Raw genomic sequence first — 21,338 nt, 5'->3', positions numbered from 1 at the left:
CAGAATGCTGGACTACATAAGCCTTTGGTCTGATCCAGGCTCTTCTTGTATTGTTGATGCAACACTATCAAATGCTTGAAAGAATGGCAGGAGAGCCGTCACTGCTGCCCCACTGTCCCAGCCTCTGCCACCTGAATAAGCCCCCTCAATCTGCCTAACATTAGGGCCTTCCCTCTGCACTCCTGCAATTGCTGTGTGAATGGCTGCACGTTCGACCCGAAGACCTTGGAGAACTGTCACCCTTCAGATGACTCTTCCGCTAGATAGGCCCGCAGCCATTATATGAGGTAATGTCGTGCACTTAAAAATGCACTCTGCATATGCTGACTGACTCACACACTTGACATTCAGTTTAAAAGTAAAGCAAAAAACAAATGATGGTGTCCTTTTGTGCCAATCAGGAAGCAAATGTGCTTATTTGAAGTGATTAAGGCACAATGCAGTCTCGGTGACAGGGTGTTTCCCGCTTCCTTTCTGGGATCAACTGCCCTCTGTGGAATACAACCTTTTCCAGGTGGGTCCAGAAAGAACCAGGTAGGGTACTCTGTCTAGCAAAGGTTGCATGTCTGCTTGCAGAGGGGAGGCACTGGGGGCAGAGTTCCATAGCAGTCTGAAACGTATAAGGGTGGTCGAAAAGGTGTCATCCACACTGGGTTTAACAGGCTTACTTACTCCAAAATCAACTCCCACTATTGAAGCAGTTTGCTCAGGAGTTTCTCTATACAAAGGTTAAAAGCACCATATTTGGATTGAATATTAAACCTCATTAGCTCCACAGCCAAGAAAGAGACCACAAAACAGATATGCAGAATTTTACGTTTGAATAGCAATTAAAGTATAAAGGAAAGGAGCATGAAGTCTACTTCAGCTATGGGAGGGAAGTAGTATTTTCCCTGTTTTTTGTCCCTAGAAAATCATTGTCTCTGTTTCGTTCCTATTTATGGTTTGGGAGATGAGACCATTTTTAGAGTATCAGTCTTGTGATTGGTTTGTTGTTGTTGTTCATAAATCTCTGAAGGGCTGGAGGTGTATATCCTCTCTGCTGTATATACCCATCATCCTTACACAGCCTGCTCTTTCACAAGCAGCAGCCACTGAGGTATAGTTTGCATGAGAACTTGAGCCCTATTCAGGCATCAAGCCAAATGTGTGGGGGCAGAAACTGTGTAGGGGGCATGGGAGGAGGGGGTGCCAGGCAGCCCCACCAGAATATCCTCATGCCTGCCAGCCTCTCGGGGCAGGTCGAGTTTCCACAGGTGAGGCTATGCCCAACCACCCGACATCTTAATGCTAATGTGTGGAATGTTTGTCTTCCATGTAGCTGTTTTGAAGACACAGGACCTCTGCCCAGAAGCTGGAACTAAGATTGGCGAGATGGGAGGACTCAGATTTGTGTGTGTGTGTGTGTGTGTGAGAGAGAGAGAGAGAGAGAGAGAGAGAGATTTGCTGCAGGACTCGGAGGACTGGAAGTTCTACCTTGCATCCCCACACCCAAGACTCAGGGAGACTCATGTGCGTTCAAGGAAAAGGAAATGCCACAAGCCCTGCCCTATCACCTTTGATAAGAAATGTTACAGCACAAATAACTCAGATTGAAGTAAAACGGCTTTTACTAGTAACGGATCGGACCAGAACTATCCGGAGGACATTTCAGGGAAGGGTTACAGAAGCAGGACTATGCCAGTTGTACCCTCCTCGCTGGTGCTGGGGCTGCTGCAACTGGCTGTGCTAAAAGGTGACTGGTGGGAAGGGGTGGGATTGGGGGTGGGCATGAACGTGGCCATCAATCTCCTAAGTTTCCTGCATTTTCAAGGGATGTAAAAAGGAGGGGGGTCTAGAAAGGCTGTCTTTCAGCAATCACAGTCAAAGGTGAAGCAGAGAGGCAGAGTTTCTGGCAAGCCTGAACAAAGAGGTCTCTTCTCCCATTTCCGTCTTCCTGGGCTTAATATGTAAAAGAAAAGGTGTAGGGGCTTCTGGAGTGTCATATCTTCACCCTTCCCCTTTATCCCAAATGTATGGGGAGTTGACTCAGTTGTGGATATTCAGTGGTAGGAGATACTCTGCACGTTCACTGAGGCGCCCAGAGTGAAGAAAGTTGGGCATTATATGTGGCTGAAGTGGGTTTTGGCACACATTTGCTGCACTTTACCCAAAACTGTGGTGAGCCATCTCTCTCTCTCTCTCTCTCTGTGTGTGTGTGTTGAAAACCCAGCCTTATTCTGTTTATGAATGTGTTCATGTTTCTGATCAGTGGAGGTTGGTGCATTAGGGCTCCTAGGGCATTGCCCCTCACTTGCCTGCCTCCTTGCTCCTTAAAACCAGTCCAGGGGGTGGAACTGTCTGTCAACTTCCTCCTTCTTAGTCTCAGTGTTGCCCTTGTAGAACTCAGCAGGGAAGAGGAGTCAAAGCTAAAACTAGTTGGCTTTGCCTCTCATTGGCTCTGGCTCCATCTAATGTCGGGCTCTCTGCCTTCGGCCCCACCAGTCCCGATGGGCACCAGCCACCACCATTTCTGATAGATTAAGAGAGGAAGGAATGCACCTCTATTTTCAGGATTTTATTTATTCAGTTCCCCTCCTATTTTCCATGGAACGAAAGACTGCATGAAGTGGTCTACCCATCTAGGCACTGACCCCACCCAGACCAGCTTAGCTTCAGCAAAGTTTCTATCGTCTGAGCCTTTTGTAGACTATGCTCTGAGGAGTAATGGACAGAACTAGGCACTGAGCATGCGGGCACACATGATAACAATTCAGAGAGGCCAAAGCACCGAAATGCACATGGCAAAGACACTGACCCAGTGTGCAGCATCTGTGAAGAAGAGAAATTCCATACTAGGAGTCAATCAGAAAGGGTCTGAAATAAAGCTACCAATATCATAATGTTATACAAATGTCTGTCGTGACCACACTTGGAATGCTATACAATTCTGGTTACCTCAACTCAAAACGGATATTGTAAAGCTGAAAGGGAAACCAAAATGATCAAGGGGTTGGAGCTATTGGAGTTTGGAATATATTACTGTTACGTGCAGGAGTGAATAGTCTAGTAAATGGTGGCTGAAAGAAGCAAGAAACTTGTGGTTTTTTTACTACCAGGAAAAAAGCCATTCTGAGTACAGGCATATATGTGGCCTATAGAGTCATTACTCACACACACCAATTCTACCTAGATGGAAAAAGAAGGAACTAAAGCCAGGGGCAGGGAAAGTCGTTCTTTTTAAGAAGGAATTAGCAAGGGAAAAATAGATTGTCTTTTTATCTATCGCCCTTCACTGGTTCAGATAACTTGTAACAAATGTTGGTGCTGGTATCATGATACTTTGCTTGTTGTTGTATTATTATTAGTTTTTAAATTGATTTTTTATGATGAGTTTTAATGTTGCTGTTGTCAATATTTGGAATCCGCTTTGGGGTCACTTTGTGGTGGAAAGTGGTATATCTTTTTTCCCCTAAATAAAGAGGAGGGGAGGACTGGCCTCGGCTAATCTGAATGTCAATGTTTTGAAATACCAGAATTCCAGTGAGAATTTTTTTTAAATGCACTGCAAACACAACTAGTTATGTGGGCAAGATGGAAGGAACTGGAGGAGAGGGAAGAATTACAGATGCATCCCATCAGGATCCCATCCCACTGTGTGGGCAGGAAACAGTAGGATCGGGGCAAAGAAGAAAAAAACAAAGTTCTACTCATGGTGTGGAAAGTCCATTGCAGTTCCACCAATAACTAAACATGGAAAATCAATGGCTTTATGCAAGATGGGCCCCATAATGGCACACTCGCTTGTAGCAAAACAGCAGTGATTTATTAGTGCCATTTGGACAACCAAGTTGTAGCTACTTCATTTTACTTCTAGAGTCTCTGGGGAGGGAGTCAAACTCTGAAAGATGACAACGCTAGCAGTTTAGACTAATGAAACTCTAAATAAGGCATCCACAGAAAGCTCAAATAGGCAGAGTGATCTGCGAGGGACAGGGACCAGAAAAGAGAATCCCTGGAAAACAGGAGCAGTTGGAGAATATGAAACTACAGTTTAACTTGCAACAACAGCATGCCCCACATCCCCCAGTGGTTTGGGTATGCATCAGCGGATGAGCAGGGTTGTTCGTTGTTATAATTGTTAATTAACTGGTTGTGTAAAATATTGACCATATTCATTATATTAAGAGTGCCTCCACATGGTAGCTAATTGTGGCCTTGGTGCATACAAGTCTTGCACAGCATCTACATGATATTATTCTCATCAAAATGCCGCCCCATATTATTTTCCTGTTTAATCCAGATTTACAATTTCACAAAAAATGCAATGTGTGTTTTTTTAAAAAGCACTAAATCTAGATTAAAGGGGGGCATAGGATAGCATTTTGAGGAGGACAATGTCACGCGGGTTCTGCAAAACTTGCATGCATTAGCAACACGAGCCCACAATGAACCACCATGTGGAACCCCCCATAGATTGAATGCAAATCTACCTCTCTGCAGCAGCATTGAAGAATGTATATATTACACAGCTAGCAGCTGGCTTCCTATCCTACCTGACATGTTCCAGGACATTAAAAGCAGGTTCCAGAGCTAAAGCCCTGATGTCACTGTGACATCACAAGACTATGTAAATGTGTTATCCAGGTTCTGTTGATGTTTATTTGTTAATATATGCCCTTATTTGGTAAGTAGAGAGGGGAGGGTAAAATAGAACATTAGGGAGGGAGTGTTTGGTGTGAGTGTTTCTGATTGGGTGATAGATTCTCTGGTTGGGAGGAGAGAATGGGTGAGGGTTTGTGTTTAAGATATGCTGGAGGTTTTGTCAGAGCTTATCTACACTGTGGTTTACTGTGTGTTTGCATGGTTCACGACATTCCCTGCAAACAGAATCTATTATGCAGTTTTCCCTCTGTAAATCCGTACTAACCCAATCCACTGATAATATGAAAAGGGGAGAAAAATACATGTTGGCTTTGCTTCCCTCCTTCATGTAGGTGCTTTCCTTTGCTGTTTATAGGTGGGTGTGCCAATTGTTCCCCTCTCCACGCCCATTTGTCAGCAGCATTACTTTTTTAACAAAATTGGGGGGAGCTTCCAACCAGTCTCTTTCTTTTGCATTTACATACTGTTAGGGGTAAACTGGAAAACCCAGTGCCAGTAAACTATAATTCACTTGTCCTATCTAAACCAGCTTGGGCTAAACGCGAAATAGAACCAAAGTGGCCTTTATTTGACTTTTAATATAAAATGTCGGTTTATTTCCTGGTGACCTGACCCTTACCTACATTCCAGTGGCTCGCATAATAAAAGCCGGTTTAAGCTGGAAACTTCCCTACTATGCATTCCTGTATCACATTTATGCTTATGGCCTTGCTTATTGTTGCTAATGTGCCTTGCATAGACATGTCAAACGCTATTCCAATGCCCCTCATATCCTTGACTTGTACCACTCCTTTTGATATGTAAGCAGAATAATGCCATATCTGTGTCTGGTTTAGGGGGCGCCCGGTTGCAGCTGGGCCTCCCCTCAATAGTTGCCTTTGTCTGCTCTTGCATAGTGCTTATCTCAAGGACATGCGAAATATGCAGACATGGAGTCTAAGAGATAGTCTTGATGTTTCCACTTTGTCCTTCCCCCTGTACCCCTTTACCTCCTTACATATGCCCCAAAGCTATGACAGTTAGCAATTGCTTCTTTTGTATTTTATGACGTGAACCCGATATTGTAGACTTCGGGGTAAGCCTATATAAACCCTTGAACACCAATAAACGAGGTTCCCATGCTGACCTGCTTCGGCTTGTAAGTATTGGGTCCCCTTTGCAAAGGTTTTTGTCTCGTGTTACTTGATCTCTGATAGTGGGTTCATTTGCACTCAACTCCGCACTCTTCCCGGGTGTAATAAGCGAGTTGGGGTAGACAGGGCGGCTTGCATGTTGGGTTTGGACCTAACAATACCAACTGGGTTTTGTGTGTTGTCTCTTATCTGAAATATCTTTTCTTTTTGTTTTCCTCCCCAGGTGTTGCTAGCTCAGAAGCAGGTATGTAATATATTGGAAACAATTTCCGTACAGAAATTTCACAGGCCAGAGGGAGTGAGGATGATTAAACAAGGGCAGAGCTTCTCAAAATTTTAGGGCTGGTACCAACCTTAAAGTCATCCAGTCCAACCTCTGATCCCAGTCTTCCACAACCTGGTGCCCTCCAGATGTTGTTGGATTCCAAGTCCCATTAGGTCAGCCAGCATGGCTAATAGTCATAGATGATGGGAATTATAGTCCAACAACATCTGGAGGGCCACAGATTGGGGAAAGCTGCTTTAGAGACACAATTAACCCATATTATGCTGAATCTAGCACACTACAAGTATACAGCCAGAGAAAACAAGTCTCCATCTGAGCTGTGCATTTAAAACATCATTATACCACTTCAAACAGTCCTGGCTTCCCCAAAAGCATCTGGGAAATGTAATTTGTTAAGGGTGCTGAGAATTGTTAGGAGGTCCCTATTCTCCCCACAGAGCTCCAATTCTGAGTTCCCTGGGAAGAGGGACTGATTGTGAAACCACTCTGGAGATTGTAGCTCTGTGAGGAGAATGGGGAGCCCCTAACAAATCTCAACACCTTTAACAAACTTCAGTTCCCAGGATCCTTGCGGGGGGAGTCATAACTGTTTAGAGCTGTATAATAGTGCTTTAAATGTATAGTGCAGATGGGACCGTAGGTGTGGCTGCATTCTTCCAGAAAGAGTTCATTTAGCTATCCAAGTTTGCTTCTTCTATAGAATCTGAATATAGGTTCTTAAGGCAAGATAGAACAAAGCATGTCACAAATTCAAACTCCAGCTGAGTTTTCAAAAGTTTAAGTCTGAAATTTCAAGTGTAGCTATTTCTCATTTTTTACTCTGAATTTTGCTTTTGACAGACATGTGAAAACATAACATTTATTATTATTCTATATATCCTCAACTCAACTATGAAATGTGCTCAGAGATGTAGAACCGTAAAAATATCCTTTGAAAAAAATCCAATTTCTAAAAGCAACAACAAATGCAAAACTAACAACAGCAAAGCTAGAAGATGCTACAAGTTAAAACTGGCAGCAATACAAATTCTTACACATTAAAAATCAATTGAAACAAAAGTGTCCTCTATTTCTGTCAGGAGCCTCACAGATTTCAAGCTGGAGAACATTCCAATATTATGGCTATTTACTCGGCAGGAAGGCCCCCTGAACAAAGGGAGGCTTACATCTAATCCACACCATACATTTCAGGCACTCTTATACCACTCTAACAGTCATGGAGAATCCTGGATGCTGTCGTTTGTTCAGAGTGCTTTGGAAGTGTAGGTCTGAGGTCAGCACCCTTAACAAACTACAGTTCCCAATATTCCTGGGGGGAATCTGTGACTGTTTAAATGGTATAAGAGTGCTTTAAATGTGTGATGTAGATGTGACCTTTCCTGCAAGAAAATATACCTAGAACTGGGCCTAACGTCTTGTTCAGAAAAAAGTAATATGACAGTAAGTCTACAGTCCTATTCACACCAGAAGTAAGTCCCATCAAATACAATGGGGCTTAACTCTGGATTAGGGATGGGGGATACATATGATTCAATTCACATTTAAAGCCGGTTTATCAAATGTGAGCTTTCTGAAACAATATCAAAATTGAAACACAGCTATCCTTCAAAACTTGCACTTACCTGAATTTTGCCATGCAGTTCTCCAACTAAGCAGTGTTTACAAAAACATGTATATTAGAGGGAAATGTGCACAAAATCAATATACTGCTGAAAATAACATACAGAAATGTTGAATTGCAATAAATTGCTTACAAAAATGTGTACATGAATCAAACTGCCTACAAAAATGTATATAAGGAGAAATTCACACTAAAACACTGAAGACTTTTCATGAGGGTTTTAAAAAAGATTGCAAATTACTGCAGATACAGTATATGAACCAAATTTTTTTTGTTGTTGTTGTTGTTATGTGCCTCCAAGTCGACTACGACTTATGGCGACCCTATGAATCAGCAACCTCCAAGAGCATCTGTCATAAACCAACCTGTTCAGATCTTGTAAGTTCAGGTCTGTGGCTTCCTTTATGGAATCAATCCATCTCTTCTTTGGCCTTCCTCTTTTTCTACTCCCTTCTCTTTTTCCCAGCATTACTATTTATTTTTATTTATTTATTTGTTTGTTTAAGCTTATATACCGCCCGACTAGCAACAGCTCTCTGGGCGGTGAACATTACTAACTTTTCTAATGAATCATGTCTTCTCATTATGTTTCCAAAGTATGATAACCTCAGTTTCATCATTTTAGCTTCTAGTGAGAGTTCTGCTTTAATTTGTTCTAACACCCAGTTATTTGTCTTTTTTGCAGTCCATGGTATGCGCAAAACTCTCCTCCAACACCACATTTCAAATGAGTTGTTTTTTCTCTTATCCACTTTTTTCACTGTCCAACGTTCACATCTGTACATAGAGACCAGGAATACCATGGTCTGAATGATCCTGACTTTAGTGTTCAGTGATACATCTTTGCATTTGAGGACCTTTTCTAGTTCTCTCATAGCTACCCTCCCCACTCCTGGCCTTCTTCTGATTTCTTGACTATTGTCTCCATTTTGGTTAATGACTGTGCCAAGGTATTGATAATCCTTGACAAGTTCAATGTCCTCATTGTCAACTGTAAAGTTACATAAATCTTCTGTTGTCATTACTTTAGTCTTTTTGACGTTCAGCTGTAGTCCTGCTTTTGTGCTTTGCTCTTTAACTTTCATCAGCATTCGTTTCAAATCATTACTGGTTTCTGCTAGTAGTATGGTATCGTCTGCATATCTTAAATTATTGATATTTCTCCCTGAAGTTTTCACACCTCCTTCATCTTGGTCCAATCCTGCTTTCCATAGGATATGTTCTGCATATAGATTAAATAAATAGGGTGATAAAATACACCCCTGTCTCACACCCTTTCTGATGGGGAACCTATCGGTTTCTCCATATTCTGTCCTCACAGTAGCCTCTTGTGCAGAGTATAGGTTGCGCATCAGGACAATCAGATGCTGTGGCACCCACATTTCTTTTAAAGCATTCCATAGGTTTTCATGATCTACACAGTCAAAGGCTTTGCTGTAATCTATAAAGCACAGGGGGATTTTCTTCTGAAATTCCTTGGTCTGTTCCATTATCCAACCAAATTTAGTATTAGAAAAATTAGAAATTAGAAAAATTAGAAACTGAGAGAAATGAAACTGACAGATCATTCCATCCCTATTCTGGATAGACACGCATGGGATCACATTGCAAATATTACATATAAACTTGCTAGGAAAAAAAATACCACAGAATACAGGAGGATTAGCCATCGGAAATGTTGCTTTAAAATTCTCATACGAATATTCACGAGCCAAGTCAAACTGAGACTTTTATTTCACCTCTTGCCTTGTAGGAATTTTGTTTGTGGTGGTTACAATCTCCCATTGTCCTTTCCTCTCTTTTCTTCACAGTCTGTGGGCAGCCAGTGATATCCCCACGAATTGTTGGAGGGCAACCAGCCTCCGATGGGTCATGGCCCTGGCAAGTCAGCATCTGGGAGAACCAGAAGCACATTTGTGGAGGCAGTCTCTTAACCGAGCAGTGGGTGGTGACTGCAGCTCACTGTGTCGCTAAGTGAGTATCTGATACATGTTACTAGGAAGCCATTATACCGCTTTCTCTCATTTACTACTTTTTTTCTTACATTTATACCCTACCTTTCTTCCATCACAGAACCTAAGACAGCATACATGTGGTTCCCAGGCCGTCTCCCACCCAGGCACTAACCAGACCCAGACCTGCATAGCTTCAGCAATGTGGTGGCCTCATGTGCCTTCAGACCATAGCCAGGCTGATATTCTGTGCCTACCAGATAACTACCCAGTGCCTTTGCCTAAACAAGTTAGTATCAGGCAGGTGACAAAGAGTAAAGAGAGGAGGAGGAGGAGGAGAAGGAGAAAATGGCTGGTGAGCAGGCACAGGGGAAAAGAGTTTCAGGTCTAGAGGCAAGTCAGGAAGCAGGCAGTCAATAGGGACTGGCAGTGCAAGAGCAACTGCCACCCTGGGCTACTGCTTGGAGGAAGGGCAGGATATAATAAATAAATAAAATAAACTTTCTCTAGGCCTGATCAGTAAATTGTTCAGATTGAGGAGCCAGGCCCAAATCAGTAGCTTTCTAGGATCAGGTGAGACACTCTCAGAGCTTGGGAAGTTCATTTTTAAGAAGAATTAGCTCCAGTTCAAATTCAGTATGTCCAAAAAGGAACTAATTCTGGTTCGCCTTCATCCCATTACAAAACAAAATAGTTTGGATTCATGATCAGTCTGTAGTTCAAGTTCATCCAAATTATTCTTGGCAAAAAAAAAAAAGCATTCAGAATGTCACAAGCTGCTGTGCTGAAGAATGAACTGTACTTAAAAGAAGGCAAAGAAAACTTCAGAACACACACCATGGAATGTGAACAGTTTAATTTCTTTTCCCCAATAATTATACTCTTTAAGCTGAAAAGCTGAAAGAGTCTAAAGAGTAAAAAAAAATATAAGAGAATGGACCAGAAAACGAACTAGAAACTGTTTGAAGGTTTACTCCAAAACAAACTGAATTCATGTTCATTTCAACCAGCAGCTATGAGAAGTATTTTCAGGTATAGTTCAGAGATTTCTATTTATTTTTTGAACTAATTCAGTGAACTTTGTTAAACTGAAATAGTTCATTCCAGTCACTCAATGCTATTGGCCTCTTGTGTCACCTGATCTTTCCTGATTTGGTATCTGCTACCCTACTATCCTCTACCTACCTGATGTGGTGATGCAGAAGTGTAACGCAGGCCCTGGGGTTTATGTAGTGAGAAGCCGGAATGTTATTGGTTCCTCCTGATCACCTGACTCCTGGAATAGAAGGATTTTGTGTGGGTATTAGGCTTGCTCAGAGGAAGCCAACATGGCACCCTCCAGATGTTTTGAGCTAAATTTCTCACCATTCCTCTCTATTGGTCATGCTGATTTAGGCTGATAGGAGCTGTGATCCCCAGCATCTGGAGGGCACCATGTTAGCTACCTGCTGGTATATATTGCTGGTATAGTGAATAAGGAGTTGATTCCTGAATCTCTAGCCTCTTAGCTTGAGTGCAGCAGTGCCCCTGTAAAACCCAGCAATAGCAGCCTGTAGCCAGCAAGAATGGTTGGTCAGACCAGCCAGCAAGCTTTTATAGCACTCAGGGAGTGTCACCTGATCTACTCTGGCCTACTGCTGTCAGGAAGCTTAGAGTGACTGACTTCCCTACAGTTCCCTCTTCTGACCAGAGGTTAAGAACATAAGAACATAAGAAGAGCCTGCTGGATCAGGCCAGTGGCCCATCTAGTCCAGCATCCTGTTCTCACAGTGGCCAACCAGGTGCCTGGGGGAAGCCCGCAAGCAGGACCCGAGTGCAAGAACACTCTCCCCTCCTAAGGCTTCCAGCAACTGGTTTTCAGAAGCATGCTGCCTCTGACTAGGGTGGCACAGCACAGCCATCACGGCTAGTAGCCATTGATAGCCCTGTCCTCCATGAATTTGTCTAATCTTCTTTTAAAGCCATCCAAGCTGGTGGCCATTACTGCATCTTGTGGGAGCAAATGCCATAGTTTAACTATGCGCTGAGTAAAGAAGTACTTCCTTTTGTCTGTCCTGAATCTTCCAACATTCAGCTTCTTTGAATGTCCACGAGTTCTAGTATTATGAGAGAGGGAGAAGAACTTTTCTCTATCCACTTTCTCAATGCCATGCATAATTTTATACACTTCTATCATGTCTCCTCTGACCCGCCTTTTCTCTAAACTAAAAAGCCCCAAATGCTGCAACCTTTCCTCGTAAGGGAGTCGCTCCATCCCCTTGATCATTCTGGTTGCCCTCTTCTGAACCTTTTCCAACTCTATAATATCCTTTTTGAGATGAGGCGACCAGAACTGTACACAGTATTCCAAATGCGGCCGCACCATAGATTTATACAACGGCATTATGATATCGGCTGTTTTATTTTCAATACCTTTCCTAATTATCGCTAGCATGGAATTTGCCTTTTTCACAGCTGCCGCACACTGGGTTGACATTTTCATCGTGCTGTCCACTACAACCCCGAGGTCCCTCTCCTGGTCGGTCACCGCCAGTTCAGACCCCATGAGCGTATATGTGAAATTAAGATTTTTTGCTCCAATATGCATAATTTTACACTTGTTTATATTGAATTGCATTTGCCATTTTTCTGCCCATTCACTCAGTTTGGAGAGGTCTTTTTGGAGCTTTTTGGAGGTTGGGGGTAGAGCACAGCCTTAGTCCTTGCATGTGACCACAGCTATCATTTCAAACCTCTCTTTTGAACAGTCTAATATTAGCTAGTCAAATCCCTTTGTTAAAGGATGAGCTGGGGGAGAATTTGCCTTAGGGTGCAAACATAGAGCTATCCCATATTCGTTTCAAAGTTCCTCTCCTATTAAAGCAGGAAAAGGTGGGAAGAAAGAATTCTATATTTGATCTGTTGATTAATTCTTCTTTTCCATGTAGTGTGGTAGGAAAAGAGCTAGAATTTCATAATTTTAATTGTGAAAACTTTCTAATTTTGATACTTAATGAGGGTTGCTTTCTAAAAAAAGAAAGAACTCATTAAGTTTGAGATTTGGGTTAATTTTTAGCATGTGATGTTGAAAAATCAAAAATGCAATGCTTTTGTACTTCAAAACTCCATAAAACCAAGAGCTTTCATCAGTGGAGATAGTGAAAAGAAATTCAAACTTTTCCATAAATATGCAAACAATTAGAGGAATTGTTTGAAGGTTTTTCCCCCTATATAGAATCATAGAATAGTAGAGTTGGAAGGAGCCATTGAATCCAATCCCCTGCTCAATGCGGGAATCCAACTTAAAGCATACTCGACAGGTATGCCTCTTGAATGCCTCCAGTGTTGGAGAGCCCACCACCTCCCTAGGTCATTGGTTCCATTGTCGTACCGCTCTAATAGTTAGGAAGTTTTTCCTGATGTTCAGTCAAAACTGGGCTTCTTGTAACTTGAGCCCATTGTTCCATGCCCTGCACTCTGGGAACATTATTTACAGAATATTATTTGCAGCGCCAAAAATAGCATCTCCTCACTTAGACCCACAGAAACCTCTTTCCTCTGGCAGAAGTGAAAAGAAGCTCCACACAAGCCTACTCCAAGCCCTCCTGTATGATGAGGACCTGAGCATCGAAGCTGGAGGGAAGGAGGGAGGCCGGTCTTTATAACCCAGTTGCAAAAAACGATAGCACTTCTGAGTACCTGTTTTATGTGGGAACCTTGGTGTCAGGGGATAGGGTGGCCCAAGATATTTTGCTGGCTGAGGTGAAGGGCGCCCCCTCCAGTCCACGTACTGAAGCCAACAGGACAAGCTGGTGAATCTTCCTACAACACAGCCAATGGGATAGCTTCCTCCACTATACCTAAGTAAACATGCTAGCTCAAGGACCTCAGGACAGGCAAACACAACTCTAACACCTGAGGGCCCAGGAGGAACAGCAGCTACCACTGCATCTGCTGCCTGAGATGGCTGTCTCTCTCTGCCCAACGATAGGGCCAGCCCTACATGGTATATCCTACCAAGCCCTTGTCAGGGAAAATGTATCATTGGAGGAAAGCAGAGATGGACACAGGTTACATGCATACCAATGATGACATTTTTGAAAGATGTATTCTGTTAGTAGGCATCATCAGCATGGCAGCTCAAAGACATGAAGCAGTCTTGCCTCTAGTCTCAGCAAGATAGGATCTGTGGTCTCACAGAAACCCAAATCTCCCTGCTTCTCTTGCATTTCACTCTTGTTTGTCACCCTTCCAGTGATATCAACCAGTATGATGTGCAACTGGGGGCCTATCAACTCATGAATCCTTCTGCCAACCTGATGATATTCCGCATGCAACGGGTAATTTCTCACCCTGACTTTGATGGCAATGACGGTTCCAGCGGGGATATCGCTTTAGTGGAGCTGACATCTGCAGTGAACTTCACCGACTACATCCTTCCAGTCTGCTTGCCAAATTCTTCTGCCCAGTTCTCTACAAACACAAACTGCTGGGTCACTGGGTGGGGGCAGATTCAAGCTGGAGGTGAGGAAAAGAGATGAGGCAGGTCTTTGTTCACATTTAGACTAGCCTTTTCCAGCCTGACACCCTCCAGATGTGTTGGACTACATTTCCCATCAGCCCAAGCCAGCATGACCAATGGTCAGGGATGATGGGGATTGTAATCCAAAATATCTGGAGGGTACCACGTTGGGGAAGGCTGACTTAGATTCTTTTTTTTTTTTTCAATAATTTTTATTCAGATTTTCATAAAACATACAAGACAAAATCATAAAACATTCAAAGACAAAAAACAAAATCAAAAATAGTTAAACAAAAAGAAAAAAAGAAAAAAAAAAACAAAAATAAAAAATAAAGAGTAAAATATTGACTTCCCATTTGTCAAAGATCAAATCAGTTATAAGTCTATAATATATAACAATCCTGTCTCTTAAGTCATATTATAAAATCACTTTCCTCCAGTAGTTATCTTACTTAATCATCAAATCTCATAAACATTACTTTATTCTTTCCACAAAAAGTCAAAGAGAGGTTTCAATTCTTTAAGAAATATATCTATCAATTTTTTTTTCCAGATAAGCATATCGATTAATCCATCTCATTACTAATTATGATAATCTTATTGTCATAACCATAGTCAAAATAAACATTTCAATTAATCCATCACATCAGAATCTGTTAGGTTCAATAATTTCAGTAGCCATTGTTCTATTATCTCTATTAGTTCCATTTTCCATCTTCCATCTTCAGTAGTCTTGTTAAGTCCAGTAATTTCAATATCCAATCTTCCATTATCAGTATTCCATAATAATCTTGCTGTCAAAGCCATAGTCATATAGTAAGAGTCTGATGGGGATTACCTCTATCCCAAATATTTTCTTGCCATCCATTCTGAATAGGTTGCTGAAATACTGCTGTAAAATCATATCTCTGTTCTTTTTTTCAAAATACACTGGGTCATCTCTTAAAAGTTTTTCCATTGTCACATGGCTGCAGTTAATTCCATAGATTTTCTCTATATTGGGCTCCATCACATCATTCCAGTCCAGAAGATTATCCATGCCATTGATAACTTTATCTCTAGAATCTTCATTCATTTCTTCAGAGATAACATTGAGTTCCAAACAATAGATTTTATTTCTAAAGTCCATAGACTCCAAATCTTGTTCCTGTTCCACGTTGGTTCCAATCTCCGGGATCTCCTCTCTCACAGGGACCCCTATTCCAGTCTCCAGGGTCACCTCTCTCACAGGGACCCCTGTTCCAATCTCCGGGGTCTCCTCTCTCACAGGGACCCCTTCCAGGGTCACCTCTCTCACAGGGACCCTTATATCTTTAATCTCCTGCTTCATTTTACTCAATTCAATTTTCATTATCTCAATCTCATCCATTATTTTCTGAAACATAGTTATTTCCAGATTTTCAGCCACTTTCTTAATTGCCATTTTAAAAGAAAAATATAGGAAAACCACTTCTTATTTCAGCAACAATTGGGTTAATACTCCAAACTTGGTGACATCACAGTATAAACAGAGCAGACAGCCTTATCTCTCCAATAGTTAAGTAAACAAAATGCAGTTCCCAGGATCGAAACAATTAATGGCAATCGTCAAGAAACAGATTCGTCAAAATAAAATAGACCAAAAAGAGAGTAGTCTCAAAACAGTATAATATTTTTCAAAATAAAAATCTGGAATAGAAATCCCTCTTCTGTGTATATCTTTAGAATGCAAATCCAGGACAGCTTTTTGCAACAAAAACAGAGATAAGCTATTAATTAGTGCGTAGCAGAGAGAAGTTACGGCTCCCCAGTGAGATGTCAAAAACTGATCAATCTGGCAAATCTCTTTTAAACAGCAACAATTTAAGTCAAGTAAAAGAAAAATATAGAAAGAAGGGTGCTTGCCTGTTAGTGCGTTCTCTCTTAGAAGATAAGGTGAACGTTCGCTTTATCAGATAGAGCTTGCTGTTAAAAATCCGTCCCACCTTCGTCGGCTGGACCTCGTCCCATAAATTAATGAGATCTGGTCGTCCCAACAAAAATAGGCTTTGAGGTTAATCTCTTGTTTGTCACCCTTCCAGTGATATCAACCAGTATGATGTGCAACTGGGGGCCTATCAACTCATGAATCCTTCTGCCAACCTGATGATATTCCGCATGCAACGGGTAATTTCTCACCCTGACTTTGATGGCAATGACGGTTCCAGCGGGGATATCGCTTTAGTGGAGCTGACATCTGCAGTGAACTTCACCGACTACATCCTTCCAGTCTGCTTGCCAAATTCTTCTGCCCAGTTCTCTACAAACACAAACTGCTGGGTCACTGGGTGGGGGCAGATTCAAGCTGGAGGTGAGGAAAAGAGATGAGGCAGGTCTTTGTTCACATTTAGACTAGCCTTTTCCAGCCTGACACCCTCCAGATGTGTTGGACTACATTTCCCATCAGCCCAAGCCAGCATGACCAATGGTCAGGGATGATGGGGATTGTAATCCAAAATATCTGGAGGGTACCACGTTGGGGAAGGCTGACTTAGATTCTTGAGGGCCAAACTACATATGATGTTTGTGCTGTTTCCAAAAAAAACTGTGCTTAGCCTGTTATTTTGGAGAAAAGGTTGGTTCCAGATCCAGAATGCAGGCTCAACTCCAGTTTCTGGGGGAAATTATCCTTTCCCAGCCGTTATATTCCAGCAAAAGTGCTGCTGGGGTGGTCCAAATGCTCCAAGTGGGACGAGTGCACATCCGCTGTGTGCTCGCTGCTAAAAGTATCTAAGTGCATATGACGCACCCAAAGCCTCCTGCCCATGCATCCCATGCAATTCAGCTCTCTAATTGTCTCTCTTACAGACAACTTGCCAGCTCCACAAACTCTTCAGGAATTAGAGGTGCCACTCATCGACCGAGACACATGCAACTCACTCTTTAACAGTGCCCCAGCAGAAGGCCTGCCCCAGGATCCTGTCAAGGATGATATGATCTGCGCTGGGTACGCAGAAGGTGGGAAGGATTCCTGCCGCGTAAGATGCTCCCTAACCTACTCTTTATAGAACCGTTGCTAGGCCTAGTTTTATTGGCAAAAAGCGACTGTTCAGAAGTACACTGTTACTCAGAAAGGGAAGTTCTGTCCATGTCTTCCCAGTCTCAAGAGAAGAGACTGGGCGCTAATTGCATTGTTAAATGAATAATGTGTAAAGAAAATAGGGAGAGGGGAGAAAATCAATTCAGTTTGCATTTAAAGGCAATTCTACCTAACCTGCACTTTCTGAACTGACACAGCTATCCTTTAAAATTCACACTTCTCCAAATTTTGCAGTGCAATTCTCCAGCCAAGCCATAGGTATAAAAGGCACGCACCATGGTAAAGTGTGCATGAAAATGCAGGTATTCGTGAAAATAAAATTATGTTAGGAGATGCTGCTTTGCAAAAATGTATGTATTAACAAAAATTGCATGCAAAAATGTGTCCATCAGGATAAATTCACACTAAAATGCTGACAGCCTTCATCCAATGTTTAGAAAAACCTCACACTATTTTTGGGGGTGTATTTTCTACCCCAATGGGATCTGCAATGTATGGTGGGCCGATATCTTGATCCCAGATAACATTTACATCTGTGGTGTCAGAAGAAGTGTGCTTGACAATACCTAAACACCCAGAGTCAGAACACACTTATTTAGAAGAGGTACAATGTTCCTGTGCATTTGACTCCAGTGCTCTTTGTTAACCTGTCCCTGACCATTTTTCTATGAAAAAACAATGGGGAGGGGGTTACTACCCCAATTCACTAACATCAGCTGGGTAGTAAATATACCCCAAGGCATTTCTGGGACATTTTATGCCCTTGGTAGTTTTTTTGTTTCCAGAAGGAAAATGGTATGTGGTAACTGGCTGAAATGTGAGGACGTTGTACAGAATATAATTTGTGACAATGTCCTAGAAGGACTATCCTGTAGCTCTACTTATGTATAAATTGCACAATGAATAGGCCACCAGGGGGTATGGTTTTGTCCAAGTCTGGATGAAGTTAAGATTGAAAAATGAGAAACTGAGAGAAACCAAAATGGATAGATTTACCCATCCCTGGTAAGGAACTCCAAACCATGTCTTTCTCACCTTGATCTAGCTCAGGGGTCAGCAAGCGGCTTCTTTTTGTTAAGGGCTGTACTCTCTCAGAGCTAATCTATCAGGGGTAACCTGTACCAGCACTCTGTGAGGTCAGAGTCAAAGTGGGCAGGACTAGAGCCAAGAATAAACTGGTAGGGTGACAGGATAGAGGTGTGTAAAATTATGCATGGTATGGAGAAAGTGGACAGAGATAAAAGTCTCTCCCTCCACCTCAGAATAGTAGAACCTGAGACCATCCAATGAAGGTGAATGCTGGATAATTCAGGATAGACAAAAGGAAATTCACACAGCACATAGTTAAAACTATGGAAATTCTCTACCGCAAGTCGTAGCAATGGCCTTCAACTTGGATGGCGTTCAAGGGGGCTTAAACAAATTCATGGAGGATAAGGCTATCAATGTCTGCTAGTCATGATTAGGAATGGGGGTTTGGTTCAGATTTTAATGCAAAGCTATCTAATTTGCACTTCCAGAAACAATACAGAAACTGAAATGCAGCCATCCATCAAAATTCGCATTTCTCTGAACTTTGTGAATGCAGTTCTCAAGCCAAATAACGTGTAGTCAAATGTATGCTCTGTGGGAAAGTCTGCATGAAAATACATATATTGATGAAAGTAATATATAAAGTGGATTATATATTAGGGAAAATTCTTGCAAAAATGTGTAAATTGGCATACAAAAGGGTGCACTCTAAGAAAAAAAATCCCTAAGGAATTTTCACAATGACTTTTTTAAAAAAGCAACCTGATGTGGGAATGTGGAGCTAAAAATTGGAAAAATGAGAAATTGAAGGAAACCAACCTTGACAGATTTCATCCATCCTTAGTTATGGCGGCTGTATACTAGCATCGGAGGTTTCCTGCGTCTGTATACCAATTACTGGGGAACACAAGTAGGAGAGAGCTATTGTGCTCAAATCCTGCTTGGAGGCATGAAATTAGGCCACAGGGTACCAACTCCTGATTCCCTGATAGATGGCATCTCTAAATCCTTGAATCTACCCTATGCTCTAAAGGGAAAATAAATTAAAAACAGCTGTCACTTCATTAAAGTGAAATCTTAGTCAACAATCATGTGGCTTTGGGGCAATTAAATGGCTGATTAATCAATTTCGTCTTTATTTTCATATGAGACAAAACCACTAGTTCTAAAGAAAGAGCCTACTTTATTTTCAGATGATACACAAATGTGCCACAATAGGCTTCATCTTTTGAGAGGTATTTCACACACCCCTTCCCCTCTCATACAGGAGGGAATGCCTTTTCTAAGATGTCATCCACAATTTTTATGAATAATTTTTTTTTAAAGGAGTAGATTAATTAATTAGGGGCACCTTTTTTAAACCATCAAAATTGTTTAAATGAGTTAATCTAATTCAGGGATGGGGAACATGTGGCCCTGCAGATGTTATTGGACTCCCATCAGCCCCAGCCAGCATGGCCGCACATGATGGGAGTTGTAGTTTAACAATGTCTGGAGGGCCACAATCTTCCCCAGGTTTCTACTTTAGGGAGCTATCCAAACCCAAGATCTGCCAGGACGAGAGGGGTTTGGAATAGGTGGATCACCGGCTGAATCTGGGCTTAGCCAGGTCTATGCTGGGTATAGGTCCTCTTCCCGACTGAGCTGGAGACACACCAGTGTAAGTCCTCCATCCCAGCTCAGCTAGCTCAGCCAAGGCTGGGATATGTCCTGAAAAAAAGGTGTAGTGAGAGTTTGGAGGGTGCAGGGCAGGAGAGACTAACCCCTATTCCAAAATCTTTCAGCTTGGTCACATGACCTAGGAACCCAGCAGATGTGACTAAAAGGGTGGTTTGAGTCAAACTCTGAAAGCCTTGTTTTCCCTCTACCATACTTGGCTCAGTCAGCTGTAGCCCCACTCCTGAAAGGATTTTGGCTTAAGGCCAGTGTAAATTTTGCTGGCTTCCTATACAATTCCTCTGCAATTGAACTTAATGACTCTAATGATATAGTAAAAGGTTATACATATGTAGCACTTTCAAATGTTCAATGTTTTTTACATACAAGCCCCCTTCAAGCATTCCTTATGTGTGAAGAGGTTATTTATACATGACTGGGGGCTAGTGTGGAATTGTGCCCTCTGACCACATCCCATCTATGCTGGTGCACATACCAATTGTGCCCCCCCATATAGCCTCGTTGTGAAGGGGGTCCATACACATGTATACAGAGGTGTTATGTAAGGTACTCTCGCTGTGGATGGAAACTCTGGATATATACACGTAGGCCCCTTTCATGCTAAGGCCAAATACATGACTAGCAGGGGCATGGCTGCCCTGGGTGCAAACATGGGGGCCTGGCCAGCAGATGCATTTCCACTAGCCCTCTCACGCATACCCTCTTCATGCGTATGAAGTGCATGAAAAGGGCTAAATTATTTTGGCAATCCTTTCATACTCCATGTATTACAGTGGCTTGCCAAAGGCCACCTAATGAATGCATGGTTGACATTTGAAACCTCATTCCAATTTCCTCGTCTGATCAGTATCCCAAATCTCTGAAGGCTTGCCATAACCATGTGCTAACTCCCATCTCTCTCCACAGGGTGACTCCGGAGGACCCTTGGTTTGCAAGTGTGATGCAGCTTGGGTCCTGGCTGGGATTGTGAGTTGGGGAGAAGGCTGCGCTGAACCTAACCACCCCGGAGTCTACACCTTAGTGTCTTTCTATGCCAATTGGATCTCCGAACATATATCCAATGTGAACCATGGTGGACAGCACAATGCCCCTGCTGTAACACTCCTCCTGATGTCTCTTGCACTGTCCTTCCTGTGAGATGCCAATCTCTTTGCTTATCTGCAACCTCCCAGCTAATTGCATGAATACGCAGGGTGCTGGTTGGACTCTGCTGAGAAATGTCTAGAAAGTCTGTGTGCTATAGGGTAGAGATTTGGGGAACCTTCTCCCACTGCCGTCTGATTAATTTGAGCACATCTGTGTTACACATTTTAAAAAAATTAAAAATTTGATAGTGGTGATGTTTAATGTCCATAATTCAGTTTTTAAAGGCAAATCACTGGAGATATTTTAAATGATGTGCCAAGAAGTGGAGAATAAATTCAGCACTTGGGA

The 21,338-nt window shown here is 42.2% G+C and overlaps 1 protein-coding gene across 1 annotated transcript; it reads left to right on the top strand.

The window, feature by feature from the left end:
- The first annotated feature begins 1,677 nt into the window (after nt 1-1,677).
- On the top strand, nt 1,678-21,041 carry LOC133366787 (serine protease 27-like). Its single transcript, XM_061590272.1, has 6 exons — nt 1,678-1,735; nt 6,001-6,021; nt 9,496-9,658; nt 13,871-14,139; nt 16,964-17,133; nt 20,811-21,041. Exons 1-6 carry the CDS (start codon nt 1,678-1,680, stop codon nt 21,039-21,041), a joined length of 912 nt encoding a protein of 303 aa, XP_061446256.1.
- Nucleotides 21,042-21,338: the final 297 nt, after the last annotated feature.

The sequence above is a fragment of the Rhineura floridana genome, chromosome 11 (genome assembly GCF_030035675.1).
Source record: "Rhineura floridana isolate rRhiFlo1 chromosome 11, rRhiFlo1.hap2, whole genome shotgun sequence".
NCBI classification, from domain to species: domain Eukaryota; kingdom Metazoa; phylum Chordata; class Lepidosauria; order Squamata; family Rhineuridae; genus Rhineura; species Rhineura floridana.
Note: the sequence above shows the minus strand (reverse complement) of the source record. Positions and strands in the feature narration are given on the sequence as shown.